Genomic DNA, 16914 nt, shown 5'->3' with positions numbered 1-16914 from the left:
TGCTGGTAAGGATGTAAAGAAAAGGGAACCCTTGTGCACTGCTGGTGGAATGTAAACTGGTACAGCCACTACGGAAAACCGTATTGAGTTTCCTAAAAAAGAGTTAAAAGTAGAACTACCATATGGTCCAGCAATTCCACTTCTGGGTATACATCATAAGGAAATAAAATCACTATTTCAAAGAGATACCTGTACCCCCATGTTCACCGCAGCATTATTTACAATAGCCAAGACAGGGAAATAATCTAAGTGTCCATCAACAGATGAATGGATAAAGAAAATATGGTATGTATACACATACACATACACACACACACACACACACACACACACACACACACAGACACAGACACACAATGGAATATTATTGGGCCATTAAAAAAAACAAGGAAATCTTGCCATTTGTGACAACATGAATGAACCCTGAGGGCATTATACTAAGTGAAATAAGTCAGAGAAAAACAAATACTGGATGATCTCACTCATATGTGGAATTAAAGAAAAAACAAATTCATAGCAACAGGACAGATGGGTGGAAAACAGAGGCGGGGGTGGGCAAAATGGGTGGAGGTGGTCAAAAGGTACAAACTTCCAGTTATATGATAAATAAGTTCTGGAGATGTAATGTACAACATCATGACTATAGCTAACAATATTGTATTGTATATTTGAAAGCTGCTGACAGTAGATTTTAAAAGTTATCACAAGGGAAAAAAAATTTGTAACTATGTGAGGTGACGGATGGTTAACTAAACTTATTGTGGCATTTTGCAATATATACATTTATCAAATCATTATGTTGTACGTTTTAAACTTATACAATGTCAAATATCAATTATACCTCAATAAAACTGGGGAAAGATTTACATCAACCTGAGCTCTGGCTATTGTAGTATTTTGCCATCAACACAGTAGCACACTCTGAGATACAGAGCCTGCCTATCATATACAGGCACAGCTTTTCAGGCACAGCTTATACACTGGTTAAATGGTCAGAGAGCCTTCTATTTTATATTCATGTATTTGTGCAAGATTGCATGTACTATAGGACTAACCTAAAATTAATTAGGAAAAAGGTTAAAAGAAATATATGAAAATATAGAAAAGAATTTCAAATGTACTTACCTTAAAGTAACTTATACCTACATGAAAGGCTAAAATAGTGTTACTTGTCAGATATGACAAATGATGTACTTGAGTTTTTTCCTGCTTTTAAGACACCTCAGAAAGTGTCAGCACTCTATATATTGGCCCAAATTGCTGACTTATTCATCATAAAATATGAAAAATGTGCAAAATTGTTAAGTAGGCTATTAGCTGCCTCCTCACTTACTCCTGGTAGCTAAAGAGCTTCATAAATTAATTCAACAAACTTGTAGGACATATTATGCTAATATAAGTGGCCCTGCTACATACCCACTACCAAACTGTAAAATTCAGTATTTTGCTTTTGATGTTTCACAGAAATGCAAAGTGTTAACAGTAACAATAATAATAAACACAATTATAAGAGCATAACACCCAAAGCGAAAAAAAAAAGTAATTATATATACCTGGGGAATCTGTTCTTTCTTTAGAATCTAAAAATATCATCTCATGCATCACAGCATGAGATGTGATTCCTCTTCTTTTACCACATATATCCAAATAAGATTAATAATCATGAAATTATCTAATCCTTTTAAACCTAGCTATTGGAGTTAACTTGATCACCTTGATTAGTAGCCATAAGCAAAATATATTTACTCAAAATACCTCCCATGCAACAAAGGAATAAGTTCTTTATGCCCTGATTACCAATCAAGGCCCCTCTGGTTATTGTTCTTTCTATAAAACACAGTCCTAAGACATTTCTCCAATACGTTTAAAAATCTCCCAAACTAATAAATCCTATGAAAATCACCAAGTATACCAGAAAGTGGTACCTCCCATTGGCACACCTACCCTAGGTCACTGCAACTCTTATACCTGCCACCTGCCTTGCTACCTTCATAGTCACTCTCTTCTATTTATTCACAAACAAGGTTCACTTACGCCCATAACAGTTCCAATATCCAAACTATATTTCTAAATATGAGTTCAAGAAACACTCTAATTTATTTCTTGGATGCCATGTTGTCATTTTTTAGGTGAAAAGCACCCTAGATTCCAAATGAGCAGGTACTTGAGCTTAATTGGCTAGATCTTCCAATGGTGATGCCTTAGTCATCTCTAAACAGAGCCCTGAATAGTGTCCAGCACACGGTAGGCAGGGAACAATCTTAAACATGAATGAATTTTAATTTTCTCAAGCCTCATTTTAAACTATAAGTTCTTAGACTCCTTCAACAACTAAACTGAAAACAAAAACTTCACTATTATTTGTCTAGAGAAATTCTACCTTAAATCATGTTATGCAAACAAGGCATAGCCTCTATGAAAACTATGTCTGTTACACAATAAAATGAACCTTTTGTTTACTGAAGGAGAAAAGAGTTGGAAATATGTATTTATAATCTGGTGCTTAGGAAAAAAAATGTTAGAACATCTGTTAGAAGGTTCTTCCTCAAAAGCCTAAGCAATCTACAATATGTCACTGTATGTGACATATAATTCAATTAAACATAACAATTATAAAAATGATTTCTATATCAGTCAGGTGTAGGCTAGACTATGCGGTAGAAATTAACAACCCCCCAAAGCAAAGGTTTTATTTCTCACTCACACTACCTATGCATCCTCCTTCTACCTGTCTTCCCACTCTACCTCACACTGCCCATCTTTCTCACAATAGGACCTAAGCTGACAGAGCGGCAGATACCTGCAACACTGTAGCAAAGAGAAAGATGACAATGAATCATACACTGGCTCCTAAAGCTCCTGTCCATGACATAGGTCATTTCTGCTCACATTTCACTGGCCAAAACCAGTCACATGACACACAACTTCAAAGAGGCCAGGGATATGCAATCTTAGTATATCTGGTGAACACCACCAATGACTATTACTTTAAAAAAGACATTATCTGGAATCAGATGGATTTAGGATCAAATCCTTGTTTTGCAACTTAGAAGTATACTTAAAAATAAAAATAGTAATAACTACGTTATGGGGTCATCAGAAAGATTAAATGACATAATGCAAAATCAGATACTTAACCAGAATACCTGACCTTGATTCATTCATTCAATAAATATTTGGGGATATCTGCCAATCACCATTCTAGGTACTGACATATAGTAATTATGTACTAAATAAGTTTTTTTGTTTGTTGCTATTAGAAATGCCTTTTGAATTCCAACCAGGGCCCCCAGGAATAAGCCTTCATTTCTTAGCAGTCTCCAGATTCAGAAGAGACTTGTTCTCTTGTTCTCCAATAAACATTTTCTTTCTTATATGGTAATAGAACCCCTGATTTTTAGCTGGACACATGATCTCATGGAATTCAGACTACATATGCCAGCTGTCCACACAGTTAAGATGACCACAGCTCTAAGTTCTGACTACAGGAGGAGGTGTCATGTGGCAACTTACCAGAAACTTCCTTAGGGGACAGCAGGTGTGAATCTTTTGTCTACTTCTTCATCCTTTCCTCCACCAGGCTGTCTAGAATATCAATTCTATCTTGGACTATGAGACCACGGCCGTGCATGGCAGAGGAACAAAATAGAAGGATCCTCATTTCCTGACACTGTGGAGTGTCATACCAGCCCTGTACTGTTATGTGAATAATAAACTTGCATCTTATTTAATCCACTGTTATTTTGCATTTTCTATTACTCAGAGCCAATCTTAATCCTAATCGATAAAGCAACATAACCTGTTAACTCTTTAAAAAAGCAAGCTGCATGAAAGAATAGTAACTCTTGACACCTGTACATCTTCATAAGAGAAGATACCACTGTCAGTAGCAGCAGTGTACAGCAGAATGGCTTGAGGAAGACAAAACTTTTAGAATCAGTTCTTCCACTCCTATGTAAACCTTTGGCAAGCTGTTTAACGTAGCCAGGCATAAGCTTCTTGTATATAAAATGGTAATTAGATCTAAATAGAGCTATTAAATGTGAGAATTAGTGTGAAGAGGTTTATGAAAATACTTCATAAATTATTAAATAGTATCAGTATTACTTTGTCAATTGTTCCCTCTCCCCCACCTTTCCTTCAGAATTGGGGCATGAAGACAGACTGCAGTACATAAGAATCACCTAGACAGTTACCCTCAGAGATTCTGATTCATTAGGTCTAGCACAAGAACCATGAATCTGCAGCTTCAACAAGCACCCCCAAGGGACTGTGGAAAGTAGTCTGCCTACTACACTTTGAGAAACACCACTCTAGTGATCAGACCCTACATATTTTTGTAATCCTGTGCTCAAGTGCCCCAATATTTTAAGATTGTGATGAAACACAAGAACAGTTCCATAGCTTCTCCAGTGCCTAACTAAATGCCAAGTACCAAATAGATAATTTAATAATTTTTGTTGAATTGATGAACTGAAGTGGAAAATGACAAAATGGGACAGGATTAAATGACCCACTATGGACTTCCACTTCTGGCCAACATAACGTAACAGGGACCAAACTTGCCTTCCTGCCTGAAACAGCTAAAAACTGGACAAATTAGAGGAAACAACGTTTTCAAGACACTGGATATCAAGTAATAAAGGACATGATTCCTGAGAAATAACAAGAAACAAAGGAGGTGAGCCTTACTGTTGCCCTAGTTACTTCTTGGGGAAAGTTTCCAGGCCAAAGTACAAGAAGAAGGAGCACAGAACCTGGTGAGCGGTCCCTGAGTAGAGGGGAGAGAGATGCCAAGTCCAGGTAGGTCAGAGTGGCTAGAGTTTGCAAGCCAGAATACCGGAGAAGAGAGAGCTGTACCAAGAGAGATCCCTCCTCAAATCTTCAGCATACACACATGTGTGAGCAAATGACCAGAGGCTGGGCAAAAAACCACCTGAAAGGACTTAAAGGAACAATCCTGAGCGCTTACACAGGGCAGGGAATAGGGTCTGTTCTTATCAGCCAGAGTGAGAAACCTCATAATTTAAGGACACTGGGTAGAGTATGTATGCTGAAGAATTTTGCCTCAGGAGTGGGAAAAAATGATCCCTAGATCAAATGCTGCTCTGCTCTCACCTGACAAAGCTCAAGCAAGACCTGAAAGGATTAAACTGTTTCCAAATAACTTATCCCAGCAAAAAGCTCAAGAATATTTATAGGAATCCAAAAATATCCTGCACCCAACAGGGTAAAATTCATATCAGGCATCCAATCAAAAATTACCAGGTATGCAAAGAAGAACTACTACTTCACTATTTTCAAAAATAATTTTCTTGGGCTTTTACTGAATCTTAAATTTTCCTTAAAAAAAAACCTACAATCATTTTTATCATTTTCACCCTGTGTGTTAATCTCAAAAGTCCTCATCTACATAACTGAACTGCTATTCCCCGAATGAAATATTAACACTTCTAAGACAAACAGCATAGTGGTTAAAGGAACAAGCTTTAGATGCATGAAAAACGGGTCTGAATTCTCTCTTAACTTATCTGTGTTCCTGGGCAAGCCACTGAACCTCTCTGAGTTTTAGTTCCCTTATCTATAAAAGGGGATAATAATATTTACTTCATAGGGCTGCTATAAGAAATATCCTGAAGTAAACAATAAATAGTAGCTATCACATCATAATTAGCACGCTATCATAAGAAAAGTTCAGAAAAGTTACCACACACTCAAGACATTTACTGAGCACCTATCAAATGCTAGGTAATATGTAGGCACAAGGAATATAAAGTAAAAAAGGACACTGTTAAGAGGACCCAAAGTATATCTTATGTTGAATCTGCATTTAACAGTTCAAGTACAAACTTCATTTTGTATTTCTTAATTTCTAAGTAGGGCAATTATTTTAAGTTCCTTCTATAAAAATTAAAGGATTTTTTTCCCTTTGAAAGGAAAAAAATAAGAAGTTGTCAGGTTCAACCAATTAGGGCATGTCTGAGAAATCCTTGGAATCTGAAAAACGTGGTAAAACTTTAATTGAAAAGCAATCTGCGGGGGTGCCTTCAAGATGGTGGAGGAGTAAGACAGGGAGATCACCTTCCTCCCCACAAATACATCAAAAATACATCTACATGTGGAACAACTCCTACAGAACACCTACTGAACACTGGCAGAAGACCTCACACTTCCCAAAAGATGCCATCAGGCGATCTACATGCAGAGGCGGGGCTAAATCCAAAGCTAAACCCCAGGAGCTCTGTGAACAAGAAGAGAAAGGGAAATTTCTCCCAGCAGCCTCAGGAGCAGTGCATTAATTCTCCACAATCAACTTGGATGTACCCTGCATCTCTGAAATACCTCAACAGACAACGCATCATCCCAACATTGAGATGGTGGACTTTGGGAGCAACTGTAGACTTGGGGTTTGCTTTCTGCATCTAACTTGTTTCTGGTTTTATGTTAGTTTAGTATCTAGAGCTTATTATCATTGGTAGATTTGTTTATTGATTTGGTTTCTCTCTTCCTTTTTTAATTGTTTTTACATATATATATTTTTTTCTTTTTTCTCTTTTTGTGAGTGTATATGTGTATGCTTCTTTGTGTGATTTTGTCTGTATAGCTTTGCTTTTGCCATTTGTCCTAGGGTTCTTACTGTCCGTTTTTTGCTTTTGTTTTTGTTTTAGTATAGTTTTTAGCACTTTTATCATTCGTGGATTTGTTTTTTGGTTTGGTTGCTCTCTTCTTTCTCTTTCTTTTTATCACTTTTCTGTTTTTAATGTTTTTTTCTATTTTAATAACTTTATTTTATTCTCTCTCTCTCTCTCTCTTTCTTTTTCTCCCTTTTCTTCTGAGCCATGTGGCTGACAGGGTCTTGGTGCTCTGCCCGGGTGTCAGGCCTCAGCCTCTCAGGTGGGAGAACCGAGTTCAGGACATTGGTCCACCAGAGACCTCCCAGCCCCACGTAATATCAAACGGCGAAAGCTCTCCGAGAGTTCTCCATCTCAATGCTAAGACCCAGCTCCACTCAATGACCAGCAAGCTACAGTGCTGGACAACCTATGTCAAAAAACTAGCAAGACAGGAACACAAACCTACCCATTAGCAGAGAGGCTGCCTAAAATCATAATAAGTTCACAGACACCCCAAACACACCACCGGACATGGTCCTGTCCACCAGAAAGGCAAGATCCAGACTCATCCACCAGAACACAGGCACTAGTCCCCTCCACCAGGAAGCCTACACAACCCACTGAACCAACCTTACACACTGGGAGCAGACAACAAAAACAATGGGAACTATGAACCTTCAGCCTGCAAAAAGGAGACCCCAAACATAGTAAGTTAAGCAAAATGAGAAGACACAGAAACACACAGCAGATGAAGGAGCAAGGTAAAAACCCACCAGACCAAACAAATGAAGAGTAAATAGGCAGTCTACCTGAAAAAGAATTCAGAGTAATGATAGTAAAGATGATCCAAAATCTTGGAAATAGAATGGAGAAAATACTAGAAACGTTTAACAAGGACCTAGAAGAACCAAAGAGCAAACAAACTATGATGAACAACACAATAAATGATTTTAAAAATTCTCTAGAAGGAATCAGTAGCAGAATAACTGAGGCAGAAGAACTGATAAGTGACCTGGAAGATAAAATAGTGGAAATAACTACCATAGAGCAGAATAAAGAAAAAAGAATGAAAAGAATTGAGGACAATCTCAGAGACCTCTGGGACAACATTAAACACACCAACATTCGAATTATAGGGGGTCCCAGAAGAAGAGAAAAAAAAGGGACTCAGAAAATATTTGAAGAGATTATAGTTGAAAACTTCCCTAAAATGGGTAAGGAAATAGTCAATCACGTCCAGGAAGCGCACAGAGTCCCATACAGGATAAATCCAAGGAGAAACACGTCAAGATACATATTAATCAAACTATCAAAAATTAAATACAAAGAAAAAATATTAAAAGCAACAAGGGAAAAGCAACAATTAACATACAAGGGAATTCCCATAAGGTTAACAGCTGATCTTTCAGCAGAAACTTTGCAAGCCAATATTACTCTACCCAGCAAGGATCTCATTCAGATTAAACAGAGAAATTAAAACCTTTACAGACAAGCAAAAGCTAAGAGAATTCAGCACCACCAAACCAGCTCTACAACAAATGCTAAAGGAACTTCTCTAGGCAGGAAACACAAGACAAGGAAAAGACTTACAATAACAAACCCAAAACAATTAAGAAAATGGTAATAGGAACATACATATCAATAACTACCTTAAATGTAAATGGATTAAATGCTCCAACCAAAAGACACAGACTGGCTGAATGGATACAAAAACAAGACCCGTATATATGCTGTCTACAAGAGACCCACTTCAGACCTAGGGACACATACAGACTGAAAGGGAGAGGATGGAAAAAGATATTCCATGCAAATGGAAATCAAAAGAAAGCTGGAGTAGCAATTCTCGTATCAGACAAAATAGACTTTAAATTAAACACTACTATAAGAGACAAAGGAGGACACTACATAATGATCAAGGGATCAATCCAAGAAAAAGATATTACAATTGTAAATATTTATGTACCCAACAAAGGAGCACCTCAATACATAAGGCAAATGCCATAAAAGGGGGAACTGACAGTAACACAATAATAGTAGGGGACTTTAACACCCCACTTTCATCAATGGACAGATCATCCAAAATGAAAATAAATAAGGAAACACAAGCTTTAAATGATACATTAAACAAGATGGACTTAATTGATATTTATAGGACATTCCATCCAAAAACAGCAAATTATACTTTCTTCTCAGTGCTCATGAAACATTCTCCAGGATAGATCATATCTTGGGTCACAAATCAAGCCTTGGTAAATTTAAGAAAACTGAAATCGTATCAAGTATCTTTTCTGACCACAATGCTATGAGACTAGATATCAATTACATGAAAAAGTCTGTAAAAAATACAAACACACGGAGGCTAAACAATACACTACTAAATAACCAAGAGATCACTGAAGAACTCGAAGAGAAAATCAAAAAATACTTGGAAACAAATGACAATGAAAACACAACAACACAGAACCTATGCAATGCAGCAAAAGCAGTTCTAAGAGGGAAGTTTATAGCAATACAATCCTACCTCAAGAAACAAACATCTCAAATAAACAACCTAACCTTACACCTAAAGCAATTAGAGAAAGAAGAACAAAAAGACCCCAAAGTTAGCAGAAGGAAAGAAATCATAAAGATCAGATCAGAAATAAGTGAAAAAGAAATGAAGGAAAACAACAGCAAAGATCAGTAAAACTAAAAGCTGGTTCTTTCAAAAGAGAAACAAAATTGATAAACCACTAGCCAGACTCATCAAGAAAAAAAGGGAGAAGACTCAAATCAGTAGAATTAGAAGCGAAAAAGGAGAAGTAACAACTGACACTGCAGAAACACAAATGATCATGAGAGATTACTACAAGCAACTGTATGCCAATAAAATGGACAACCTGGAAGAAATGGACAAATTCTTAGAAAAGCACAACCTTCTGAGACTGAACCAGGAAGAAACAGAAAATATAAACAGACCAATCACAAGCACTGAAATTAAGACTGTGATTAAAAATCTTCCAACAAACAAAAGCCCAGGACCAGATGGCTGCACGGGCAAATTCTATCAAACATTTACAGAAGCGCTAACACCTATCCTTCTCAAACTCTTCCAAAATATAGTGGAGGGAGGAATACTCCCAAACTCATTCTATGAGGCCACCATCACCCTGATACCAAAACCAGACAAAGATGTCACAAGAAAAGAAAACTACAAGCCAATATCACTGATGAACATAGATGCAAAAATCCTCAACAAAATACTAGCAAACAGGATCCAACAGCACATTAAAAGGATCATACACCATGATCAAGGATCATACTCCATGATCAATTATCCTGGGATAAAACCCAGTGGGGGTTTATCCCAGGAATGCAAGGATTCTTCAATATATGCAAATCAATCAATGTGATAAACCATATAAACAAATTGAAGGAGAAAAGCCATGATCATCTTAATAGATGCAGAAAAAGCTTTCGACAAAATTCAACACCCTTTTATGATAAAAACTCTCCAGAAAGTAGGCATAGAGGGAACTTACCTCAACATAATAAAGGCCATAGATGACAAACCCACAGCCAATATCGTTCTCAATGGTGAAAAACTGAAACCATTTCCTCCAAGGTCAGGAAGAAGACAAGGTTGTCCACTCTCGCCACTATTGTTCAACATAGTTTTGGAAGTTTTAGCCACAGCAATCAGAGAATAAAAAGAAATAAAAGGAATCCAAATCAGAAAAGAAGAAGTAAAGCTGTCACTGTTTGCAGACAACATGATACTATACATAGAGAATCCTAAAGATGCTACCAGAAAGCTACTAGAGCTAATCAATGAATTTGGTAAAGTAGCAGGATACAAAATCAATGCACAGAAATCTCTTGCATTCTTAAATATCACTTTTCCTAATGATGAAAAATCTGAAAGAGAAATTAAGGAAACACTCCCATTTACCACTGCAACAAAAAGAATAAAATACCTAGGAATAAACCTACCTAAGGAGACAGAAGACCTGTATGCAGAAAACTATAAGACACTGATGAAAGAAACTAAAGATGATACAAACAGATAGAGAGATATACCATGTTCTTGGATTGGAAGAATCAACACTGTGAAAATGACTATACTACCCAAAGCAATCTACAGATTCAATGCAATCCCTATTAAACCACCAATGGCATTTTTCACAGAACTAGAACAAAAAATTTCACAATTTGTTTAGAAACACAAAAGATCCCGAATAGCCAAAGCAATCCTGAGGAAGAAAAACAGAGCGGGAGGAATCAGGCTCCCTGACTTCAGACTATAATACAAAGCTACAGTAATCAAGACAATATGGTACTGGCACAAAAACAGAAATATAGATCAGTGGAACAGGATAGAAAGCCCAGAGATAAACCCATGCACAAAAAACGTTCACCTTATCGTTCATAAAGCAGGCAAGAATGGAGAAAAGACAGCCTCTTCAATAAGTCATGCTGGGAAAACTGGACAGGTACATGTAAAAGAATGAAATTAGAACACCTGCTAACACCATACACAAAAATAAACTCAAAATGGATTAAAGACCTAAATGTAAGGCCAGACACTATCAAACTCTTAGAGGAAAACATAGGCAGAACACTCTATGGCATAAATCACAGCAAGATCCTTTTTGACCCACCTCCTAGAGAAATGGAAATAAAAACAAAAATAAACAAGTGGGACCTAATGAAACTTAAAAGCTTTTGCACAGCAAAGGAAACCATAAACAAGACGAAAAGACAACCCTCAGAATGGGAGAAAATATTTGCAAATTAAGCAACTGACAAAGGATTAATCTCCAAAATATACAAGCATCTCATGCAGCTCAATATCAAAAAAACAAACAACCCAATCCAAAAATGGGCCAAAGACCTAAATAAACATTTCTCCAAAGAAAATATACAGACTGCCAACAAACACATGAAAGGATGCTCAACATCACTAATCATTAGAGAAATGCAAATCAAAACTACAATTTCACCTCACACCAGTCAGAATGGCCATCATCAAAAAATCTACAAACAATAAATGCTGGAGAGGGTGTAAAGAAAAGGGAACCCTCTTGCACTGTTGGTGGGAATGTAAACTGATACAGCCACTATGGAGAACAGTATGGAGGTTCCTTAAAAAACTAAAAATAGAACTACCATACGACCCAGCAATCCCACTACTGGGCATATACCCTGAGAAAACCATAATTCAAAAAGAGTCATGTACCACAATATTCATTGCAGCTCTATTTACAATAGCCAGGACATGGAAGCAACCTAAGTGTCCACTGACAGATGAATGGATAAAGAAGATGTGGTACATATATACAGTGGAATATTACTCAGCCATAAAAAGAAAAAAACTGAGTTATTTGTAGTGAGGTGGATGGACCTAGAGTCTGTCATACAGAGTGAAATAAGTCAGAAAGAGAAAAACAAATACCATATGCTAACACATATATATGGAAACTAAAAAATTTAAAAAACGTTCTGAAGGACCTAGGGGCAGGACCGGAATAAAGACGCAGATGTTGAGAATGGACTTGAGGACACGGGGAGGGGGAAGGGTAAGCTGGGACAAAGTGAGAGAGTGGCATGGACATATATACACTACCAAACGTAAAATAGATAGCTAGTGGGAAGCAGCCGCATAGTACAGGGAGATCAGCTCGGTGCTCTGTGTCCACCTAGAGGGGTGGGATAGGGAGGGTGGGAGGGAGACGCAAGAGGGAGGAGATATGGGGATATATGTATATATAGCTGATTCACTTTGTTATACAGCAGAAACTAACACACTACTGTAAAGCTATTATACTCCAATAAAGACGTTTTTAAAATAAATAAAAGCAACCTGCAATTAACATCACCTTTCAAAATTATTCTCAAATTAGTAAACTAAATTACATTCAGCCATAAAATACATAAAATGGACCAATCTGTTATTACGATAATCCTTTCAGAAAGGCTGGGCTAACAGATGTAAGGAATTAAAATCAAGTTCAAGATGTATTTCATTTGCTCATTCCACTTAAATGACAGACGGTTTAAATATTAACCCTATTAATAAAATGTTTGTATATTCATTATGAATCTGATTGCCTTACCTCATGACTCCACAAATTCATTTTATTAATTTTACTATAGGGCTGCCCATTTCATTCAAGGTCTTCTACACTTTTGCCTCGCAAAGTTTGGTCCTTGGACCAACAGCAGCAGCATCACCTGGAAGCTGGTTAGAACTACAGAATTTCACGGCCCATACCAGACCTACTAAGTCAGAATTTGCATTTTTCAAAAATATCCCCAAGTGATTTCCATGCACATTGACATCTGAGTAACACAGTTCTAAACTGTTGATTTTTTTCACTTTTTTTTTCTTACAGTATTACAAAAAGTGTATTTGCTTCCAAATTGTGGTTAACTTAGCTACAGATAGTAACTTTTCATAATAATTCAACTCAGACAAATAAATCAATATATACATTCCATAGTCTATATATAAGATGTCTTAGACTTGACCTTACCTCTCAACTAGGACTTCAAGTCTTAGAAGTACTAGACTTGTTGTACTATTCATTTTTTCTCTTAAGTCAACATTTTTGCCTTAGCATGTAGCCACTGTGATGAAAGTCTTCTCTGTAATTAAACAACTATATAGAACAGTACCAGGAAATCAGATTGTCCCCACAATTTCAGGAAAAAATGAAAAAACTCAAAATAGATTTCAAGGTTGAACTTAAAAGTCCCCTAGAGAAAAAAAAGCCCAGAATGACTCTATTCTCCACAATAATATATTTTTATGCTTTACCTAACACATATTTTTTTACTGCAGGTACCACATATTTTTAAGATGAGAAATTCACATGGGACTTAGTGAAGCTCTTTAGATGGCTCATCTTTTATCACTACTATTGCACAATAGTCACAGAACTCATAAAATAGAACAAATCTTGTTTTCTCTTTCGTTTTTCCCTCCCCAAATGACAGACCTGGGCTGAAACTGATCACAGCAGGTAGGATGGTTCGGCACAGATTCAAAGGAAGGTACAAATGTTCAGTTTTCAAAAGCACTGCAAAAGCCAAACCTCATCCCTTGTCACTGTAGCTGTGGCTTTATGCCAAACATCAGAAAACTGTTGAGAAGTGCCGCTCCTTATAAGCAATTATGAAGAGCTTTGCAAAGAAAAGGGAAAAAAAGTAATAACAGTTCCTTAGGATGGTCAATGTCCCTGGCCTCTGGGTTGCAATATAGGAATCTAATAGTTACCCAGTTGCATCTGAGGCCATGCATCCAACAAAGATGCCTGAGGTGAAAGCGTTTAAAGGGTGTTAAGAGAAGGTATCAAGGAACCTGTTGGGCAGTTTCAAAAATTAATTATGTCCTCAAACGTTCCCAGTTTGTTTTACAAGATCCTATTATAGATTAGTCATTCTTCGATTTAACTCTTTATTCACCCCATTTTGCATCTGCAGCCTATACAATTTCTCAGGTTACCATGTTCCACAAGAGTACAACTAAGTATTTAATGCCTTTTTTAATGGTCTTAGCTCTAACAGTCTAGATTTGGTGAACAATTCATTATGCCCCATCTCTACTCACATTCACAGCCAAGTCTCTCAGAAGAGGTATCCACGCACATTGGCCACACTTCCTCACCTACTAGTCACTCTTCAGCCCACCCCTATCTAGCTTCCACCCCCTTCACTCCACTGAAACTTCTCTTGGTAAAGACCATTAAGGAACTTCATGGTGCTAAATCCAATGGACACCCCTTAGTCGTCATTATCCTTCACTCTGCGGCATTATTCAACAAAGTTAATTGTTCTCTCCCTCTTGAAGTAACTTTTTGTAGCTTTGATGGACCTGCTTTCTCCTGGGTGCCTCCCAACTCTCTGTCCCTTGCCAATCTTCTTTAGGAAGTCGGTCCCCTCCTGACCTACCTTGGGGCTTGGTCCTGGAATCTCGTATCATCTCATAACTATAAATGTCACCTTCCTGTTGACGACACATTTACATCTCCAGCCCAGATGTTTCTTCTGAGTCTAGACCAGCATACCCAACTACCCATTCAATACCCCCACTTGGATGCTGCATAAACACATTGAAACCCAATACATCTGAAACTGAAGTCTTGGATCTTTCCTTCACTGTTCCTCTTCCAATGTTTCCCAACCCAGTTGATCCTGCCAGAAACCCAAAAGTTGTTTACTCTCACCACTTATACCCAATCAATCTCCAAGTCCTGTCATTTTGGCCTCCAAAATATAGCTTTAACATGCCCGGTCTCCCCATCTCTACTGCCATCCTCCCACCCCTGCCCTCCCATCTAAGTCATTACCATCTCGTGCCTGCCACACTGCAAAAGCATTCTATGTGATCTTCCTGACTCTACTCATATTCCTCTCCAATTCTGTCTCCACACTTCAACCAGAGTGAACTTTCAAAGATGAAAATGTTCCAACTTAAAATCCTTCAGTGTCTTCCTATTGGTTTTAGGACACTGTTCACAAGGCATCTGCCTACCTCTCCAGACAACCTCATTCCATGTTATCAGTCTCCTTGTTCTCTAAGTACCAGCCTTACTCTTTCTGTCTGCACATTACACATGCTGAGGTTTTCCAGGTGCAGGGCCTCTGCACACGTTGCATCCTCTACCTGGAATAATTGTTCTCTTTCTTTTACTTTTCTCCTACCCGCTGCTGCCCAAACCACACCAACATATACACACACGCACAATCCAAAACCCCAGGGTCCACATCCAATAGTCAAGCCAGACCAAAAGGAACTGAATGATCAGCAACCCATGGCATTAAAACATATCACCAGGACAGGAAAAAAAAAAAAAAAGGATAATATCAGTAAACCCTTACATAACTTTATATGAGGCACTGTTTCAGGTGATTTATATATATTAACTTAATCAGTGCTCACAACAATTTTACCAAGTAGATACTATTATTATCCCTATTTTAAGATAAGGTAAATAAGGTACAGAGAGAATAAGCAGCTTAACCAAGGTCACAGAAATTCAGTGGCAAAGCTAGGATTCAAATTTAGTCCTTCTTCTGTGTGACGCTTGGCTGCCTGAAGAAAGACAACTTGATTAAAGACTATTCAACCCTCCCTTCCACATAAGGGAGGTGAAACTAGTTTACATAATTATACAGTATCTGCATAAATACTATGTCCTCCACTAGACTAAAAACAAACAAGGGTAGGGATCATTTATACCTTGTTCACTGATATACATCCCCGAGCACAATGAATAAAATCTAACACATAACTGACGCTCAGTAAATATCTGTCGAATATATGAATGTTTACCACTCCCTTGCATAATTATTTTGAGAATGCACTGGGTTCCAATCATTATACGTATTTCCTACGTTAGCTGTCGGCTAACCGCCCCTATCAGTCCTCTCCTTCTGTCGCCGTGGCTCTCCGCATGGCACTCAGGTACCAGGCCACAGCCTCCCCTCCCTCCCTGCGGTGGGTGAGAGCCTCCCGGCCCTTCCCGCCCTCAGGCCTCACCTTCCATGTTGGGGAAGAGGCTGTGCCAGCTTCCTGGCCAGGCCCAGGTGGCTCTCCAGTGCCCGAGGGCATGAAGCGGGCATACCGCTGCAGAGGCCACTGTGCCGCACCTCCTCCCGGGAGCCCGAAACCCGCGTGCTCTTTTCCCGCCTCCGCCATGTTCGGCCTCCTGGCTAGCGCAGCCGCAGCTCGCTGGTGCCTGCCAATCGGCTCAACTAACCAATCAGGAAGCGAGGTGATCCAAGGCCCACCCTCCCCAAGAGTGGAAGCCAATGGACAGGCCCCGGAGACTCGAACGGGGAGCGGGGTGAGGAGGAGCGGGGTGGGAGAGTTGGAGGGGAGTAGGGGTTGGGGGCGGTGCTCTTGGGGTTAAAGTCGTAGCGGTGGGCCTTAGGCGTCTTTTCGTCGTGCTGGACAAAGTGAGGATGGTGACTTCCATCCTGAAGTGGGACTGTGACGCTTATAAATGGTAGTTGGTCTTGCCTTTGCTCGTTCGGGCCCTCCCCTTCCCTCAGGCAGCCCAGGTCATTGTCCGGCTGCTCTGAGACCTTTGGGAAAACTGGCCGACTCCCTGTAACTTCTACGTGCTGGGGCTAGGCCGGCTCTTTGAGGCTGTCTGGACAAGTGTGTTTTCCTTCCTCACAGAAGACTTTCAGATGACAGTGGCGCTGCTCACTTAAACCCCACCGCAGCACAGCCCCAGTTCCACCCACCATTCAGGAAGTAGGGTTATTTCCTCATCATCCTGCAGCCCGCTAGACATATTCCCCCCAGACG

General features: G+C 38.8%; 1 protein-coding gene across 1 annotated transcript in view; it reads right to left on the bottom strand.

Moving 5' to 3' along the window:
• The window catches only part of REC114 (REC114 meiotic recombination protein), a 96079-nt gene extending 79782 nt beyond the window's left edge, over nt 1–16297 (bottom strand). Inside the window, exon 1 of the mRNA XM_073801228.1 lies at nt 16138–16297. Within this exon, the coding sequence (XP_073657329.1) occupies nt 16138–16296 (159 nt within the window). The 5' untranslated portion in view covers nt 16297. The remainder of the gene's footprint in view (nt 1–16137) is intronic.
• Nucleotides 16298–16914: the final 617 nt, after the last annotated feature.

Source organism: Tursiops truncatus, chromosome 2, assembly GCF_011762595.2.
Source record: "Tursiops truncatus isolate mTurTru1 chromosome 2, mTurTru1.mat.Y, whole genome shotgun sequence".
Taxonomy (NCBI): Eukaryota; Metazoa; Chordata; class Mammalia; order Artiodactyla; family Delphinidae; genus Tursiops; species Tursiops truncatus.
This window is presented reverse-complemented; position numbering and strand designations above follow the sequence as displayed.